The sequence below is a fragment of the Xyrauchen texanus genome, chromosome 34, assembly GCF_025860055.1.
Source record: "Xyrauchen texanus isolate HMW12.3.18 chromosome 34, RBS_HiC_50CHRs, whole genome shotgun sequence".
NCBI classification, from domain to species: Eukaryota; Metazoa; Chordata; class Actinopteri; order Cypriniformes; family Catostomidae; genus Xyrauchen; species Xyrauchen texanus.
Window position 1 is genome coordinate 23,892,590 of NC_068309.1, and position 16,572 is coordinate 23,909,161.

Here is a 16,572-nt window from a genome sequence, read left to right on the forward strand (position 1 = left end):
CACGACATATCGTTTGACACAGAGGCATACAGAGTGAGATTTATTTTATTTTTTACAGAGAAGAGACAAATGTATTATCATGAAAATATTAACTGGTGCAATGACTTTATTTGATAGAATTGTCATGCCTGCGAAAAAGTAAACAAAGTATGATAGCTAGCTTTTATTTTAACTGGCAACCGGAAGTGAAGTAAATTTATTTATTTATTTCAGCTGTTGCTGAACATACCAACTGTTGTTTTTGGCTAGCCAAATAATTACCATTACTCGTAACGTTTTTTCACAAAGATATTGATCATTAAATTTGTTGTCTTCTGAATTTTTTCGACTTGGCTGGGCATGTCATCGAAGGGGGATTAGCTCAAATGGTAGAGCGCTCGCTTAGCATGCGAGAGGTAGCGGGATCGATGCCCGCATCCTCCAATGTTTTAAAACCTCTCAGAACTTCAAGCCTTGAGTGTGTTGTTATAATGTTGTAAAACACACCTACATTTGAAATAGTGAGTTTGAAGGCTGCTTTCATTATGTAAAGATCCAGAAATGGAGCAAATGATATGTGGTTATTTACACACACTGAGCACTTTATTAGGAACAAAATATGGTCTTAATAAAGTGCCTGATGTGGTCTGCTGTTGTGTAGCCCATCCGCCTCAAGGTTCCACATATTTAATTGTACAGAGTGGTTATCTGAGTTACTGCAGCCTTTCTGTCAGCTCGAACTGTTCCTATGCCTGATGGTTCTGGTCCTCAGAGCTCTGAAGCGTCGGCCAGAAGGCAACAGTTCAAAAAGGTAATGGCTGGGTGAGTGGGATCCTGAGTCCGAACTGTCCTCTGCAGTCTTCTGATGTCTAATTTCGTAGCTGCACCAAACCAGAGAGTTACTGAAGTGCAAAGGACAGACTCAATGACTGCTGAGTAGAACTGTATCAACAGCACATGTGGCAGGTTGAACTTCCTCAGCTGGTGAAGGAAGTACAACCTCTGATGGGCCTTTTTCACAATGGAGTCAATGTGTGTCTCCCACTTCAGGTCCTGTGAGATGGTAGAGACCAGGAACCTGAATGACTCCACGGATGAGGCTGATGAAAGTGGTGTTGTCTGCAAACTTCAGGAGCTTGACAGAGGGATCCTTGGTGGTGCAGTCATTGGTGTAGAGGAAGAAGAGTAGTGGGGAGAGCACACATCCCTGGGGGGCACCAGTGCTGACTGTACAGGTGCTGGAAGTGATTTTCCCCTGTCTCACAAGCTGCTGCCTGTCCGTCAGAAAGCTGGTAATCCACTGACAGATAGACATGGGAACAGGGAGTTGGTTTAACTTATCCCGGAGAATATGATGGTGTTGAAAGCCGAACTGATGTCCACAAAAAGGATCCTTGCATATGTCTGTCCAGATGTTGCTGGATATGATGCAATCCTATGTTGACTGCATAATCCACAGACCTGTTTGCACGATAAGCAAATGAGAGTCCTGTATCTCTCTCTCTATATATGTATATGTACAAATACAAATATTATGTAGAGTGGGAATAAAGTGTGTTCAGCGCAAGAGATAAATCTTTCTCTCTGGATTTTAACGTTTACGGATTGGCTCCATTGACTTCCATCGTAAGTGCCTCAATGTAACCCTTTAGTTTTTTTTAAAGAAAAGGAGGGGAAGTCAAAATTCATTTTTGTGGTAACCAATATTATGCAACAAATGCTGTCGATTGAGTTAAACTTAGAATATTCCTTTAATTGTATCCTGGTTTGATAAAACTCGCCCTAAAATTAAACTACTTCACAAACTACACGAGTATGAATAGGCTATAGCATATCAAATACAACAAAGTTGACCAATAAAACTTATGTGTACAGTGTAATAACTAATATCTTATTCAGATACATTTCTATTGGAGGATTCAACACGTTATTTGCATATACGGAAGTGAGTGCGCACGTTTACCGGAAGTGGTCACGATCGAATCCGCTTTAAATGAAAGTAGAGAAACGTACCAGCGTGACCACGCCGGGCAGAGAAAATATCAACAATACCAAGGTATCATTTCTAGTATTGCGTTTTACTAAAAAAAAACGTTTTGTTAATGTAATGTAGGGTTAAATAGCTGTTATATAAACGGAATTCTTGTTTGAGTCAAAGGAATATTTTTCGATAAACTCCAGGCCTTTGCAGGCCTACGAGTGCTCTTTGTTTCAGTGCTGTTCTTGCACTTTCTCAATGCGCCTTCAGAAAAGATCGATTTGAAGAGGTAATCGTTTTATTCCAAAGAGACATTACTTACCGATCAAATTAAAAATAGTAATCTATCTATAGAGCTATATGAAGAAATGTCTGATTCCAGCCACTAAAGCTTCGCTAATGCTAAAGACTATAAACAATTTGTGTTCCCAACTGGATTGCATCCGGGCTTTTATTTGATGATCAGTTTTTTTTCTTGAGTAATATTTGTGTTTTTTTGTGTATTGTGTACTAATTCCTTTTCTCCTTGAAAGCAAATTCATATCATGGCTGATGACGAAGGATTTGTCGTCCGTGTTCGGGGTTTGCCTTGGTCGTGCTCTGATGAAGAAGTGTCCAGGTTTTTTTCAGGTAAGAATGTGAAGTCTAGCTATTTACTGTTTAACTATTCTGCTTTGGAGTTAACAAATGTGTGTTAATGTTGAAACGTTTCTTTTCAGGCTGCAAAATTGGCAACAATGGAACAGCCATCCACTTTACATACACACGAGAAGGCAGGCCGAGTGGCGAAGCATTCGTGGAGCTGGAGTCAGAGGAAGACCTGAAAATTGCGGTCAAAAAAGACAGGGAGACAATGGGGCATAGATATGTAGAAGGTATGAAGCTTACTGTGTTTGATCTGAATAGCAGTACTTCCACGGGTTGTTTTGAAACAAGAAAATATTCAATGGGGATTGTCTTCTTTTTAGTGTTCAAATCAAATAATGTGGAAATGGACTGGGTCATGAAGCACACTGGTCCAAATTGCCCAGAGACTGAGGGAGATGGACTGGTCAGACTTCGTGGCCTTCCATTCGGATGTAGCAAGGAAGAGATTGTGCAGTTTTTCTCAGGTATGTTTTTTCCTGGACCCATATGCATCGGGAGAAGGAATGGCCAATCATAGACCTCAACGAGGTACATTTGGCCATTCCCATGGTTGTTAGTGATCTAGTTATTGATTCTTGCAGTATTTCTTAGGAGCTGCCCTTTTGATCCTTCTCCCTTTTTGTCTGTGTAAATCTAGAATTACTTACCAAATTATTCTGCTGCATTTGGAATAAAAAAAAAATTTGTCATCTACCAACTCTTGGGATGGCCACTTTACCATCAAGTCTAAACCAAGTTAGTGGAATTCTTCCACTTTTAGGCCACAAGTTGTGGATCAGTAGGATCAATCATTGCAATGTATTTTGTTTTCTTATTTTCATTCAAGAAAAAGCCCAAATAAACAAACAAAAAAACATTGTAAATGGGCATGTGACTTATTTAATATGTCCCCGTTGGGGTTATTTGTCCTTGGGTTGAAGGGTTGGAAATCGTGCCAAATGGGATAACATTGCCGGTGGACTTCCAGGGGAGGAGTACGGGGGAGGCCTTCGTGCAGTTTGCTTCACAGGATATAGCTGAAAAGGCTCTAAAGAAACACAAGGAAAGAATAGGGCACAGGTGGGGATGGATGGTTGGATGGTTAAGCTGTTTTTCTTATGGTTAACACTTCATGCAGTACACACTTAGAGTGGTATGCAACATGAACCTACACATGCCACATGGACATGTACACATCTTTACGAGGGGCTCCCAATGACCTTAATGGATTCTTCTGTATTTATTTTGCTTCTCATGTTCATTTGTGTAAAGCAGTGACAATCGTCGAAAAGGAAACCTCTGGATTCGAAAAGGCCGAAAGAATATTTTGTGCTTTATTTCATTGGATATTCTATTTCCTATTCATACAAACAAGTGCCTTGCAGAAGCCAGTTTGAATGCATTTTAAATAGAAAAGTGTAATGAATCTTAGTTCCTGATTTAGAACAAAGTCTTATTTTACTGTGAGTATTTGAGTTCAATGCATGGATTGCACGGTTATCGGAAAAGCCCTGGTAAGGCTGCATGTTTTTTTTTTAGAGGGCTTTTATTGCTGCTTTGCTTCTGGGATGGCTATTAAAACCCCTCTCTCTTGCACACAAATTTTAACACCGCATTTTATAACTCTTTTGGATTCCAGCATTTTGGGACACCGTGAAGATGTAGCCTATTTGTTTTATAAAAAGCACCAATTGTTCTTCAAGCTTTAGCTGTGAAGACAATTTTGTGGAAAACTATGGTATAAAGATTACTTTATAATATCAAACTCTTCAGTTCAACTCTCAAATCAAATGATATTTTACATGTAGTAAAGGTGAAGGTCCACAGTAACTCGGTGTAATTTGTGTACTTTCTGAAAAGGTGTGTTTGTGTTGAACCTTGAATTTCTTTCACAAACTTAAAACCAGCACATTTATGCTCCTCTATATGATTGTAGGTATATTGAGATCTTCAAGAGCAGTCGAGCTGAAGTGCGGACCCATTACGAACCCCCACGTAAAGGCATTGGGATGCAGAGACCTGGGCCTTATGATCGACCTAGCGGAGGAGGACGGGGCTACAATGGTACGAGTCGCGGTGGATCCTTTGATCGGGTGCGACGTGGAGGATATGGTGGAGGTGAGACTGGCCTCAGTTGCTCTTGTGCAGTCAGTTGTACCAAACTTTCGTGTCGTGTCCTCTGTGTCACTGCGAATCAATAACACTCTGTGGCCAGAAACATTTGCCATTACACAATGGCCAGAGAGCATTGCATTCACTATAAAAGTTTATATTTTTGTGGGAGTTTGTTGCGTTCCTGCTGATGGCATGCTCATCCGGACACAAGCTTTTCTGGTTGGTCCATGTTGCGGTTCAGTGATGCTCTGATTCAGAGACTTTAGCTGAGACTGGCCACAATCTATGATACTAGTGTTATTCAATTCTACCTCTAATTTGATATGTTTTTTGATCGTAATCTTGACCAACCGTTTTGGAGATTTTGCCCAAATTATTTTTGCCTGTCTTCATTTAAGTAGATAGAAGCTTCTCTTGTTTACATAGAGAAACAGGAGCCCGAGAATGTTTCAAAGATGGCCGCTAGAAAGACTATGTTGCAGTTTAACTGAATGACATAAACGTGTCGTCTTTTATATTCAAAATGTCCTTATTTGGGCATTTAAATGTGCTTGGAATGTGAAGTGCACTATAATCACGGTTAACTGCAATCAGATGATTATTTAATAATCACGATAGGCCTATCTTCTACCGTCTTGAATGTGCTTTCTTATGATTATTTTTATTTTTTTATAAATAGGAGTGTCAGATGGGCGTTATAGTGATGGTGGTAGTTTGAGTACCAATGGTCATTGTGTACACATGAGGGGACTTCCTTACCGGGCGTCAGAACCGGACATTTACAATGTAAGTAGACTCTGTTTGGTACACTTGATTTTATGAATACTTGCAGCTAATAAAAAAAGATATGCATGTATTTTTCCTCATGCAGTTTTTCTCTCCACTGAACCCGGTGCGCGTGCATGTTGAGGTGGGTCCAGACGGGCGGGTAACCGGCGAGGCTGACGTGGAATTTGCTACACACGAAGACGCTGTGGCTGCCATGTCAAAGGACAAAGCAAATATGCGTAAGTAATGTGTATGACTTTAGTAATCCTAACAGTCTTTTTTTTTTTGTTTTATTCAACTTAAATATGAGCATTTTGTATTATTACATGTTTTCACTTTCCCGTTATGTTTTCAGAGCACCGTTATGTTGAGTTATTCTTGAACTCATCATCAGGGGGCAGTAATGGTGGCTATGGAAGCCAGATGATGGGAGGAATGGGTAAGCTAATTATTTAACTTGTTATATTCTCAGTCTTATTCTGTTGCTTCTTATTCTGGCCAATCCAGCAACAAACTCCTCCTGAAGCATGCATTGTGTTAACATAGTAACTTGTAAAAAAAATATTTGTTTTCCTGCATTCTGATTAAAAGCTAGTATACTCTGATGCTCTAAAATTGTGTAGAAACTAGCCAACCTGTGTCAATGGGCCAATGTCTCAAGCTGAGACTAAAAGGTTGCTAACAAAGAGAAACTACAAAAAACAGTAGGTGTTTTTCGTCCATAGGCAGTGTTTTTAACAATTGTGTTTCTATGTAAACACGAAACAGACAGACATCTTTGACCGTTATGCCAGATCTCATGGTGGAGCACTGTGTTTTTAGACACTGTGTCAATGTTTAAACTTGTGTCTTAAAGGGATGGTTCACCAAAAAAATTTAATTCTCTTATGATTTACTCACCCTCATGCCATTCCAGATGTGACTTTCTTTCTTCAGCAGAACACAAACAAGGATTTTTAGAAAAATGTCTCTTCTTTTGGGCCATACAATGCAAGTGAATGGTGATCAGACCTTGTAGCTCCAACAAAATTAATAAAGTAAACGGAGTTATCCACAAGACTCCAGTGGTTAAATCCATGTCTTCAGAAACAATTTGATGTGTGGGTGAAAAACAGAACAGTATGAATAATTTTTTACTCTAAATATCCACTTTCATATCTTAAGGTCACATATGGAGCCTGTTAAGTTTCACTTACACATTTTAAGGTGAAAGTTAAACTGGAGATTTAGAGTAAACAAAAAAGGACTTTTGATCTGTTTATCAACCACACCTATCATATCACTTCTGAAGATGTTGGACTGGTGTTTTATGGATTACTTTGTGCTTTGTGGTGCTACAAAACTCTGGGCCTGTATTCACACAAAAAAAAAACTTGCGGCTAAAAGTAGCTCCTAACGTGGAAATTTGGGAACACCTCTTGTCACTCCTAATTTTAGTACTACTAAAATTTTAATCTAAGAGTAATTCATAAATTATTTTAAAGCAAAAATTAGCTCATAAACCCACAACAGATTATAAGTCATCCTGGGGACTTCTAACAAATGATCCAAAGCTTGGCTGCTGCCGTTTATCCACATTAAAAACGATGTATAAGAATATTATTATTACATTGACCATTTAAAAAGGTATGGCTTGAATAAAACTGTAGCATGGATAAATTGATAATTTGTCATTCGTCAGCAGAATAATCTAATAAACTATGCCCTCTCAAGGCCACATATCATAACACAATTTATAGAATATATTTTCCTGTGGATGCATGATCGCTGCAGAGAAAAAAGGGGGCAATCGTGGGGCTACCCACTGTTTTGATGCTGTTGATGGTATCTATCTAGCCATCTACATTTAACTCCACAGATTTCATATTGGCAAACTATAGTTTTGGCAAGTCATTTAGGACCTTTACTTTGTGCATGACATGAGTAATTTTTCCAAAAATTGTTTACAGACAGATTTTTTTTCACTTTTAATTGACTATCACAATTCCAGTGGGTCAACAGTTTAAATACACTAACTGTGCCTTTAAGCAGCTTGGAAAATTCCATATATTTTGTATTATTAATTGCCTTTGGGCAATTAGCCAGTTAGCTTCTGATTGATATTCTAACTGGAGTCAAATGAAGGTGTACCTGTGGATGTATTTTATGGCCTACCTTCAAACACAGTTCGTCTTTGCTTGACATCATGGGAAAATCAAAAGAAATCAGCCAAGACCTCAGAAAAAACATTATGGACCTCCACAAGACTGGTTCATCCTTGGGAGCAATTTCCAAATGCCTGAAGGTACCACGTTCATCTGTCGAAACAATTGTATGCAAGTATAAACACCATGGGACCACTCAGCCAGTGTGTCAAAAGTAAAATTAGTCCTCTATTAACAACCAGAAAGGCCACTCTGCAAGGAAGAACCCACAGCTCCATAACCACCATTAAAAAAGACAGACTACAGTTTGCAAGTGCACATTGGGACAAAGATCTTTTTGGAGAAATGTCCTCAGGTCTGATGATACAAAAATTATACTGTTTGGCCATAATGACCATCGTTATGTTTGGAGGAAATAGGGTGAGGCTTGTAAGCTGAAGAACACCATCCCAACCGTGAAGCATGGGGATGACAACATCATGTTGTAGGGGTGCTTTGCTGCAGGAGGGACTGGTACACTACACAAAATAGGTAGTCAATAGGAAGGAAAATGATGTGGATATATTGAAGCAACATCTCAAGACATCACTCAGGAAGTTAAAGCTCTCGCAAATGGGTCTTGAAAATGGACCAAGACCTCAAGCATGCCTCAAATTGTGGCAAAATGGTTGAAGGACAACAAAATCAAGGTATTGGAGTGGCCATAACAAAGCCCTAACCTCAATCCAATAGAAAATTTGGCAAGGAGTCCTACAAACCTGACCCAAGTTACACCAGTTCGGTCTAGAGGAATGGGCCAAAATTCCAGCAACTTATTGTGAGAAGCTTGTGGAAGGCTACCCAAAAGGTTTGACCCAAGTTAAACAATATAAAGGCAATGCTACCAAATACTAACAAAGAGTTTGTAAACTTCTGACACTGTGAATGTGATAAAATAAATACAATCTGAAATAATTCATTCTCTACTATTATTCTGGCATTTTACATTCTTAAAATGAAGTAGTGAGTCTCACCAAAACAGCTCTGACCGGTCTAGGCATGGAATCCACACGTAAGTTGCAAGGTGGGGCCTCCATGGATGGGACTTGTTGGTCCGGCACATCCCATAGATGCTCAATGGGATTGGGATCTGGGGAATTTGGAGGCCAAGTCAACACCTTGAACTCTGTCATGTTCCTCAAACAATGCCTGAACAATTTTTGCAGTGTGGCAGGGTGCATTATCCTACTGAAAGAAGCCACTGCCTTCAGGGAATACTGTTGCCATGAAGGGGTGTACGTGATCTGCAACAATATTTAGGTAGGTGGTAAGTGTCAAAGTAACATCCACATGAATGCCTGGACCCAAGGTTTCCCAGCAGAACATTGCACAGAGCATCACACTGCCTCTGCCGGCCTGTCTTCTTCCCATGGTGCATCATGCTGCCATCTCTTTCCTAGGTAAACACACAAGCTCATGGCCGTCCACGTTTCTAAAAGAAAACGTGATTCATCAGACTAGGACACCTTACATTTGCTCCATGGCCAGTTATGACGCTCACGTGCCCATTGTAGGTGCTTTCGGCGGTGGACTGGGTCAGCTTGGGCACTCTGTCCGGTCTGAGGCTCTGCAGCCCCATACGCAGCAATCTGCGATGCACTATTTTCTGACACCTTTCTATCATGGCCAAAATTAAGTTTTTCACCAATTTGTGCTACAGTAGCTCTTCTGTGGGAACGCATCAGACAGGCGAGCCTTCGCTCCCCACACGCATCAATAAGCCTTGGTTGCCCATGACCCTTTCGCCGGTTCAGCGGTTGTCCTTCCTTGGACCACATTTGGTAGGTATTATCCACTACATACACCCCACAAGACCTGCTGTTTTGGAAATGCTCTGATCCAGTCTTCTGGCCATCACAATTCTGCCCTTGTCAAAGACGCCCAGGTCCTTACACTTGCCCGTTTTTCCTGCTTCCAACACATGAAATTTAAGAACTGACTGTTCACTTGGTGCGTAATATATCCCACCCCTTGACAGATTCCATTGTAACGAGATGATAAATGTTATTCACTTCGTGTGTGTGTGTGTCTTAGCTGACGCATAATGGTTCTCTGTCAACCAATCACTGAGGGTGATTTAAAAGAGCGTACTAATAAAACCGTGACGTCATGCATAGCAACGAGGTCAACTCTGCCTTACTCTTCAGATTTCCTTAGTAAAACTTGCTCTTAGCAGTTTTGTGAATGGGTTTTAAGCAAAAACTCCTAGCTAGGAACTCTTTGGAGAACTCCTAGTGGTAAAATAATGTGAATATGGGCCCTGATCACCATGGACCTGCTGAGATGAGGATGAGTAAATGAGTGAACTATCCCTTTAAGACACCTGCGTTTTGTTCCATTTGTTGCTCTCAGTTTAGGCTTTTTATCGCAAGAACGCATTTGGTCTGAATGGTCCCTTGCATTCTCAACAGAAGATGAGTTCAATGTGATATTTGTTCTTCCTAGGAAACCAGTCGTCTTATGGGCATGGAGCTGGGCAGCAGATGGGTGGGGGCTACACAGGAGGGTACAGCAACCAGTCCAACATGGGAGGCTACAATGACTACAGTGCGTGTTAATTTTGTGCCGATGTTTATGCTTTATTGTATGTTTATTTTTTTTTCCATTGGTGTGTAATATTAGCAAAATTCTGTGGCACTGACATGTGTATACCTCCTATCCTTTCAGATAACCAGAGTGGAATAAGCAGCAGTTACTACGGTGGTAGCCGTGGCTCGGTTGGCATGGGAGGCGGATGGGGCATGTAGACATACCTAAGTGTTGCTGACACAGTGAAGGGAATGTTTTTTTTTTTTTTTCTTGTGTCGATTATAGGTAGAACCATATTAATTCCTAACCCCACCTGTATTCTGAAACTCACCATTGGAATCAGTGTTATGTTTTCCCTGCAAGTTAAAGTGTCAGCTGTTGAGCTTAAGTAATGGCAGTCGCCCTCTAACCCATTAGTCATGATTGTGCTTGTAAATAGCCGCCAAACGTATCAGTTCCTTCAGAGACTGTAAAGCATGAGGTGCTCCAACTCCACTTTTTATAATGCGGAAGCTGATTTTTAAAAATAAACTGGAAAATCTTTTCTTGTCTGCCTGCTTTAGTCCAAATCAGTTGCATATTTTAATTCTCGTTATTGTAGATGTCTCAATCCCCCAACCTTTGGTCTGTCTTTGTTTTTGCATATGTATGGTCAATAAACGTTCATGAATGTCTTGTCTCTGTTTCATAAAAGAGGTTTTTTTTTTTTTTTTTTTTTTCTTAGGTCAATAAATAACAGGTTAGATTAAAGGTCTAACACTAAGCCATAGTTAGAAACTAACCAAATTAGCAGTTGTAATTTTTGGTAAGTTTATTTTAATTTATAATCCCAATATGACGGTAAACTTGTTATTTTTATATTTTTTTTAAAAATATCATACATTTAATTGAGCTAGATTGACTTTTGAGCACAAGGTGGTGCCAGTGCTCCCATTGCAGGATGTATGCTAAATCCATGAGGACGTACCAAAAAATAAATAGAAGAATCTTCAACCATGAGCCTTTTGGGTCCTTAAATAATAATTAATCCGCAAAATGCATGTATTTTAGTTCTCAGTGAGGCAGTGTTTTACATTTTTAACATCCTTTTTTACAAGCCAGGACATGAACAAATTGAAGGCATATTTAATAAGTCAAGTAGGTTTATAGGAAAACTATTGTCACAACACTGCCGCCTCAAATTGTTTAACTGTCAATTTATGAATGAAACGACCAGATGGGTCACCTATTCAGAAGCTTGAAGTGTTTCAAGGATGTAATGCGTATTGTTTAATTGAGTGGGTGTGGCCGGTGAGTGATTCATAATGGGGGAAGTGTGTCTAAAATAAATACACAGGCAGAAAACGGAGCGCTTGATCACAGTTCGTCGTGCTCGATCGACGCACCGCGCGAGACTTTTGACACCGTCCCCAGCACGCGCGTTTGCGCCCAGAACTTCTGATCTTCTAATCTTTAGGAACGAACTAAAAAGGAATATGGATACCTTACGATTTGGAGTCGTTTTCGTTCATTATCTCGGTGAGTGCTTATAACCATGGCTTTTTGTGAAATTTGTAAAATTACGTTGCTCAATATATGCATCAGGCTTATACTAGAATATTACTTTGATTTGTTGGGCTACATGGTTATTTTTAAAGTGGATATGGTTTATGACTTTTGGCAGTCACAGATTACTTGTATTTTAGAGTATTTTTTCTGTCACAGTGTTACTCAAGGTGTGCAGTAGCGCTTCTTTGGACAGGTATGAGAGCGACAAACCCAGAACAACAGTGGTCAACCTCTTTCACACCTTTGAGGAAACACGCACAGCGGGTCATCACGAGGTGGATAGGGGGTCGCACCTGGATGAAAATGAACTTGATGATGATTATTTATCTGGGGATTATGAACTTAATCAGCCTAGAGGTAATTTTTTTTTTTATCACGATCACCTAATTCAATATGTGTACGTGTATGTATGTATGTATGTATAAAAAAGTATCATGCTGCAATCGAAGACAAATCGCAGTATCAACATATTGTCAAAACTGAGACCTTAATTGGGCTTCTTACACCATGATCTGTCCCGTGACCCTTTGCTTCAACTCCGTTCAGATTTTGAGAGAACTGAGTGATCCCATTTTATAATCCACATATGAATGGACCTGACAAATTTTGAAGCCATTTATCACCGTTTCAATGTAGCATAGTTATTGCATTTTGGTTTTGTAGGGCAGTAAACCTCCAGTTCTGAGGCCATATCCACACTAATCTATAAATTGGAAGCCTCCGTTTTCCATTTCCTAACTTAAAGGGATAGTTCACCCCTCATGTCCCCTTATGCCATCTCAGATGTGTTTGACTTTCTTGTTCTGCAGAGCACAAATTAAGGTTTTAGAAGAATGTTTCAGCTCTGTAGGTCCTCACAATGCAAGTGAATGGGTGCCAACGTAATATGCTCCAAAAAGTACTCAAAGGCAGCATGAAAGTAATCCATAGGACTCCAGTGGTTTAATCCATGTCTTCTGAAGTGATATGATGGGTGTGGTGAGAAACTGATCAATATTTAAAACATTTTTGCTAGAACTTCTCCTCGCCCAGTAGGGGGTGTAAGCATGAAAAATGTGAATCCCCAAAAACACGAAGTCGATTGTGAAAGTTAAAATGGAGACTGACTGGGGAGGGAGAAGAATTTATAGAAAAATTTGAAAGATTTGTCCAAAATATTGATCTCATATAATATATTGATTGGTTTCTCACCCACCTATCAAATCGATTCTGAAGATATTGATTTAACCACTGGAGTCTTCTGAATACTTTTATGCTGACCTATGTGATTTTGGCACTTCAGAATTGTCACCCATTCACTTGTATTGTATGGACCTACAGAGTGGAGAAATTCTCACTTGCATTGTATGGACCTACAGAGTGGAGAAATTCTCACTTGCATTGTATGGACCTACAGAGTGGAGAAATTCTCACTTGCATTGTATGGACCTACAGAGTGGAGAAATTCTTCTAAAAATCTTAATTTGTGTTCTGCTGAATCATCAAGGTTGGCATGAGGGTGAGTAAATGAGAATTTTTATTTTGGGGGGAACTATTCCTTTAATTGCTTTCCAAAGTCTGGGGTTTATGGTTGGCGTTTTCAAAAGGACTCAATTTTCAGTGGAGGAAAACACCATTCCAGCATGGATAAGAGATGTAAACATGGCAAAATCAATGTGTTTTCAAGCAGAAACTGATTTTTGCAGATGCGGCCTGAGGCCTTTTGCAGTAACTTAGAATATCATACCATATTAAAACGTCATCTACCTAATCACCACTCTCAATTGCTCAACAGTGGAATTTTCTACAAAACCCAAACATCCGTCGATGGTGCCCATTACTGAGAACAATAGAAAAGTCAGAAGGAAAGGAAAACGAAAGGGCAAGGGGATGAAGAAGAACCCCTGTCTGTGGGAATACAAAGACTTCTGTATTTATGGAGTGTGTCAGTATCTGAGGCATTTGCATGCTCATTCTTGTGTGTAAGTGCTGTGTTCTTTTACTTTCTTTCTTTTGTTCAACAAACAATCTGCTTAAAGGCTTAACATTTTATATTTATTCATTCAGCATACTTTTATCCAAAGCAACTTAAAAATAAGACAAGCAATTCATTAGAAGGAGCCAATAACATATTTAAATGAGATTTTAAAGTTTATTCTAAAGTAGAACAAAATTTTTATATATATATATATATATATATATATATATCTATCACACACACTTTTTTTTTTTTTTTTTAATGGTTATTACAGTGTATAATAAAAATTATTTGTAGTTGTATTTTCTTATGTTAAATTAATGGCTAATGTTAATGTACATTAATTGTTTTCATGGCTGTAAAACAAAGTATGCCATGTGAAACCCAACAAATATAATGTTAAATTCAAAACAAAAAAGTGGTCCAGAATAGTTCAAAACTATAGAGTAGATCAGTAGAGAATGATGGTAAATGGTGCATTTGTCAACCGATTCCTTACTGTCATACATGCTATTATTAACAATGATAATCTTGATAGGCCAACCCCATTTTATTTTCGGTCTTCATGATGTGGCTTCTGAGTTGCGTTTCATAACCTTTACATTTTTGAATGGTCCTTGCAGATGTGAAGCAGGTTATTCGGGGGAGAGGTGCCATCTATTCACCTTACCAGTAGCTAGGGAGGAACAACTTTACAGTCGGACCACAGCTCTAGCTGTCATGGCAGTGGTTTTGTCACTCCTGTGTCTCTCAATCATTGGTATTCTGCTGCTTGGGTAAGTCAGTATGAAATCATTTAACCATTCTTGTTTTCCAAAATTCTTTGGAAGGACTAAGTCATTCAGTGTACATTATTGTCTTTCAGGTACCACAAAAAAAGTGATACTGAGGTGAAGGGTGAAGAAAAGGTCAAACTTGAGACAACATCGGTGAAGCAGTGATTGAGGAGAAAGGTAAATAGTTTAAAGAAATGGGCGGGTTTGTCTACACATCGAAGAATTCTGTTTGATAGAGAAGAACAGGGTTCCCACGGTCATGGAAAAACCTTACATTTGGATTTCCAGACTTTGAGAAGTCATGGAAAATAGTAAAATCTTAAAGTAATCAAATATATGTAGTAAATGTAAACTCATTTTCAATTGAAGGAATATTCTGGCTCAGTACAAGTTGAGCTCAATCTACAGCATTTGTGGCATAATGTTGATTAACACAAACAAATATTTTGACTCCCTGAAAAATATAATAATAAAAATCTGGGTTTAAGTGAAGCACTTACAATGGAAGTGAATGGGGCCAATCCATAAACGTTAATGTTTCAGAAGTATAGTCACAAGATGTAAACAGTGTGTGTGTTAACATGATTTTAGTGTGATAAAATCACTTGCTAACCTTTTCTGTGTGGAGTTATATCCAGTTTTCCAAATTTTTGCCATGACAATGTAATGTCAACAAACTCTTTAACGACGATTTAAACTTTACAGCTTAAATAATATTTTAAGTTTTAACAGAAGAATTAATGTCAGTGCTTTTATAAAGTTACAAACGTCACATTTCTGCCTTTTAAAGGTGCACTCAGTAATTCTAATCCAATGCACTTTTTGTCAAATTTTGCTAATATCTCCTCAGTCTGCTGAATGCCTGAAATATTCCTTTTTACTCTATAATTGTTTTAATTATACAGTAGTCACAAACTATTGGAAAATGCATTGAATGGTCATTAATTGGCCCAAAGATTTGGGAACCCGGACCTAATGATCTTGGTTTATTGATTTATGTCACTAATTCACTCTATTGATTTGTTTATAATAAGATATAGTTTTACTATAAATGTGTATATGTTTGTTTTACAGGAGGCTTAAATGCCAAGTGGACATGTGACATGTGACCCATGGAGGGAAAGGATTATGGAGTAAACATTAATGTCCTACTGGAGCTTGACTGTCATTTTTAATGGGGAGACATGTCCCCTTCACTTTTAGAAGTTTCTGCTTTTGTACTTTTCTAAGATCCTTGGTCCCTCCACACTTTTCAAAAAGATTTTCTACACCCCAGATGTCCTGAAAATGCGATGGCTCTCAACACTTTGTACACCGCTTCCATGTGTGGAGCAATGACCTTCGCACTTCTGCTCCTGGAGAACACAGAGAGAGGACTGTGTGCTTGAGTTACTGTGAAAGGAACTGCAGTACCTAATGAATGTAACTTTGTAGCTGCATCAATATGTGCTCAATCAAGTTTCAAATTGTGTTTGTTGCTTATTTATTTTGAAAAGGATGTTTCTCCTTCATCCCATCTGTCAACAGTACTGTGTGAAACAACACTGCTCTTGTAATTATTTATTTATAGTGTATTAGTTATTTATTTTGATATATATAATAGTTTTGTTTACTGAATGCAATGGAAGATTTATAAATGTGTTTTTAATGCATATGTATTTATTGTTGATTGATGCAATCAAGATATTTTCTAATAGGTCTGTTATTGGGGGGTGCGCATCATTCTACACCAGCACATTTAGAAGACCCTCTAATTTGTGTCTGTAAAGTTTTTATAACCATATAGCTATACTGTGGAAAAATACAGACTTGCAAATCTCTATAAATGCAATCAAACATTATGTAGTGTGTGTGTGTGTGTGTGTGTGTGTGGAATCATGTCAAACACCCAGGGGTTTTGACACTATACTTAGTGGGTCTTTGTATTACTGAGAAAATGTAGCTTAAATTAAGTGAAAAAGTATTTCTATGGTTTGTTCAATATAAAATGGCACAATTTCAGCCACTAATATCAAACAACCAAGCAATGGCAGTTTAAAGCAATGTTTTAATGTTGTTTTTCTTTAATAAATTCTTGTTGCATTGTGAATTTCTAAAGGAGTGGGAACTTGT

At 38.7% G+C, this 16,572-nt stretch overlaps 2 protein-coding genes and 1 non-coding gene across 3 annotated transcripts; all 3 read left to right on the top strand.

Annotated features, from left to right (window-relative positions):
• Positions 1-350: 350 nt before the first annotated feature.
• trnaa-agc (transfer RNA alanine (anticodon AGC)) lies at positions 351-423 on the top strand. Its single transcript has one exon. It is a non-coding gene; the product is annotated as a tRNA-Ala (tRNA).
• A 1,528-nt stretch (positions 424-1,951) lies between these two features.
• LOC127627598 (heterogeneous nuclear ribonucleoprotein H-like) lies at positions 1,952-10,858 on the top strand. The gene is made up of 11 exons (XM_052104038.1): positions 1,952-2,035; positions 2,491-2,587; positions 2,677-2,832; positions 2,926-3,069; positions 3,526-3,664; positions 4,521-4,702; positions 5,379-5,485; positions 5,571-5,706; positions 5,823-5,906; positions 10,096-10,197; positions 10,318-10,858. Exons 1-11 carry the CDS (start codon positions 1,973-1,975, stop codon positions 10,395-10,397), a joined length of 1,290 nt encoding a protein of 429 aa, XP_051959998.1. The 5' UTR covers positions 1,952-1,972; the 3' UTR covers positions 10,398-10,858.
• A 429-nt stretch (positions 10,859-11,287) lies between these two features.
• On the top strand, positions 11,288-16,539 carry LOC127627947 (proheparin-binding EGF-like growth factor). Its single transcript, XM_052104571.1, has 6 exons — positions 11,288-11,697; positions 11,884-12,084; positions 13,502-13,688; positions 14,308-14,460; positions 14,550-14,637; positions 15,535-16,539. The coding sequence occupies exons 1-5, from the start codon at positions 11,655-11,657 to the stop codon at positions 14,623-14,625; spliced, it is 660 nt and encodes a 219-aa protein (XP_051960531.1). The 5' UTR covers positions 11,288-11,654; the 3' UTR covers positions 14,626-14,637; positions 15,535-16,539.
• Positions 16,540-16,572: the final 33 nt, after the last annotated feature.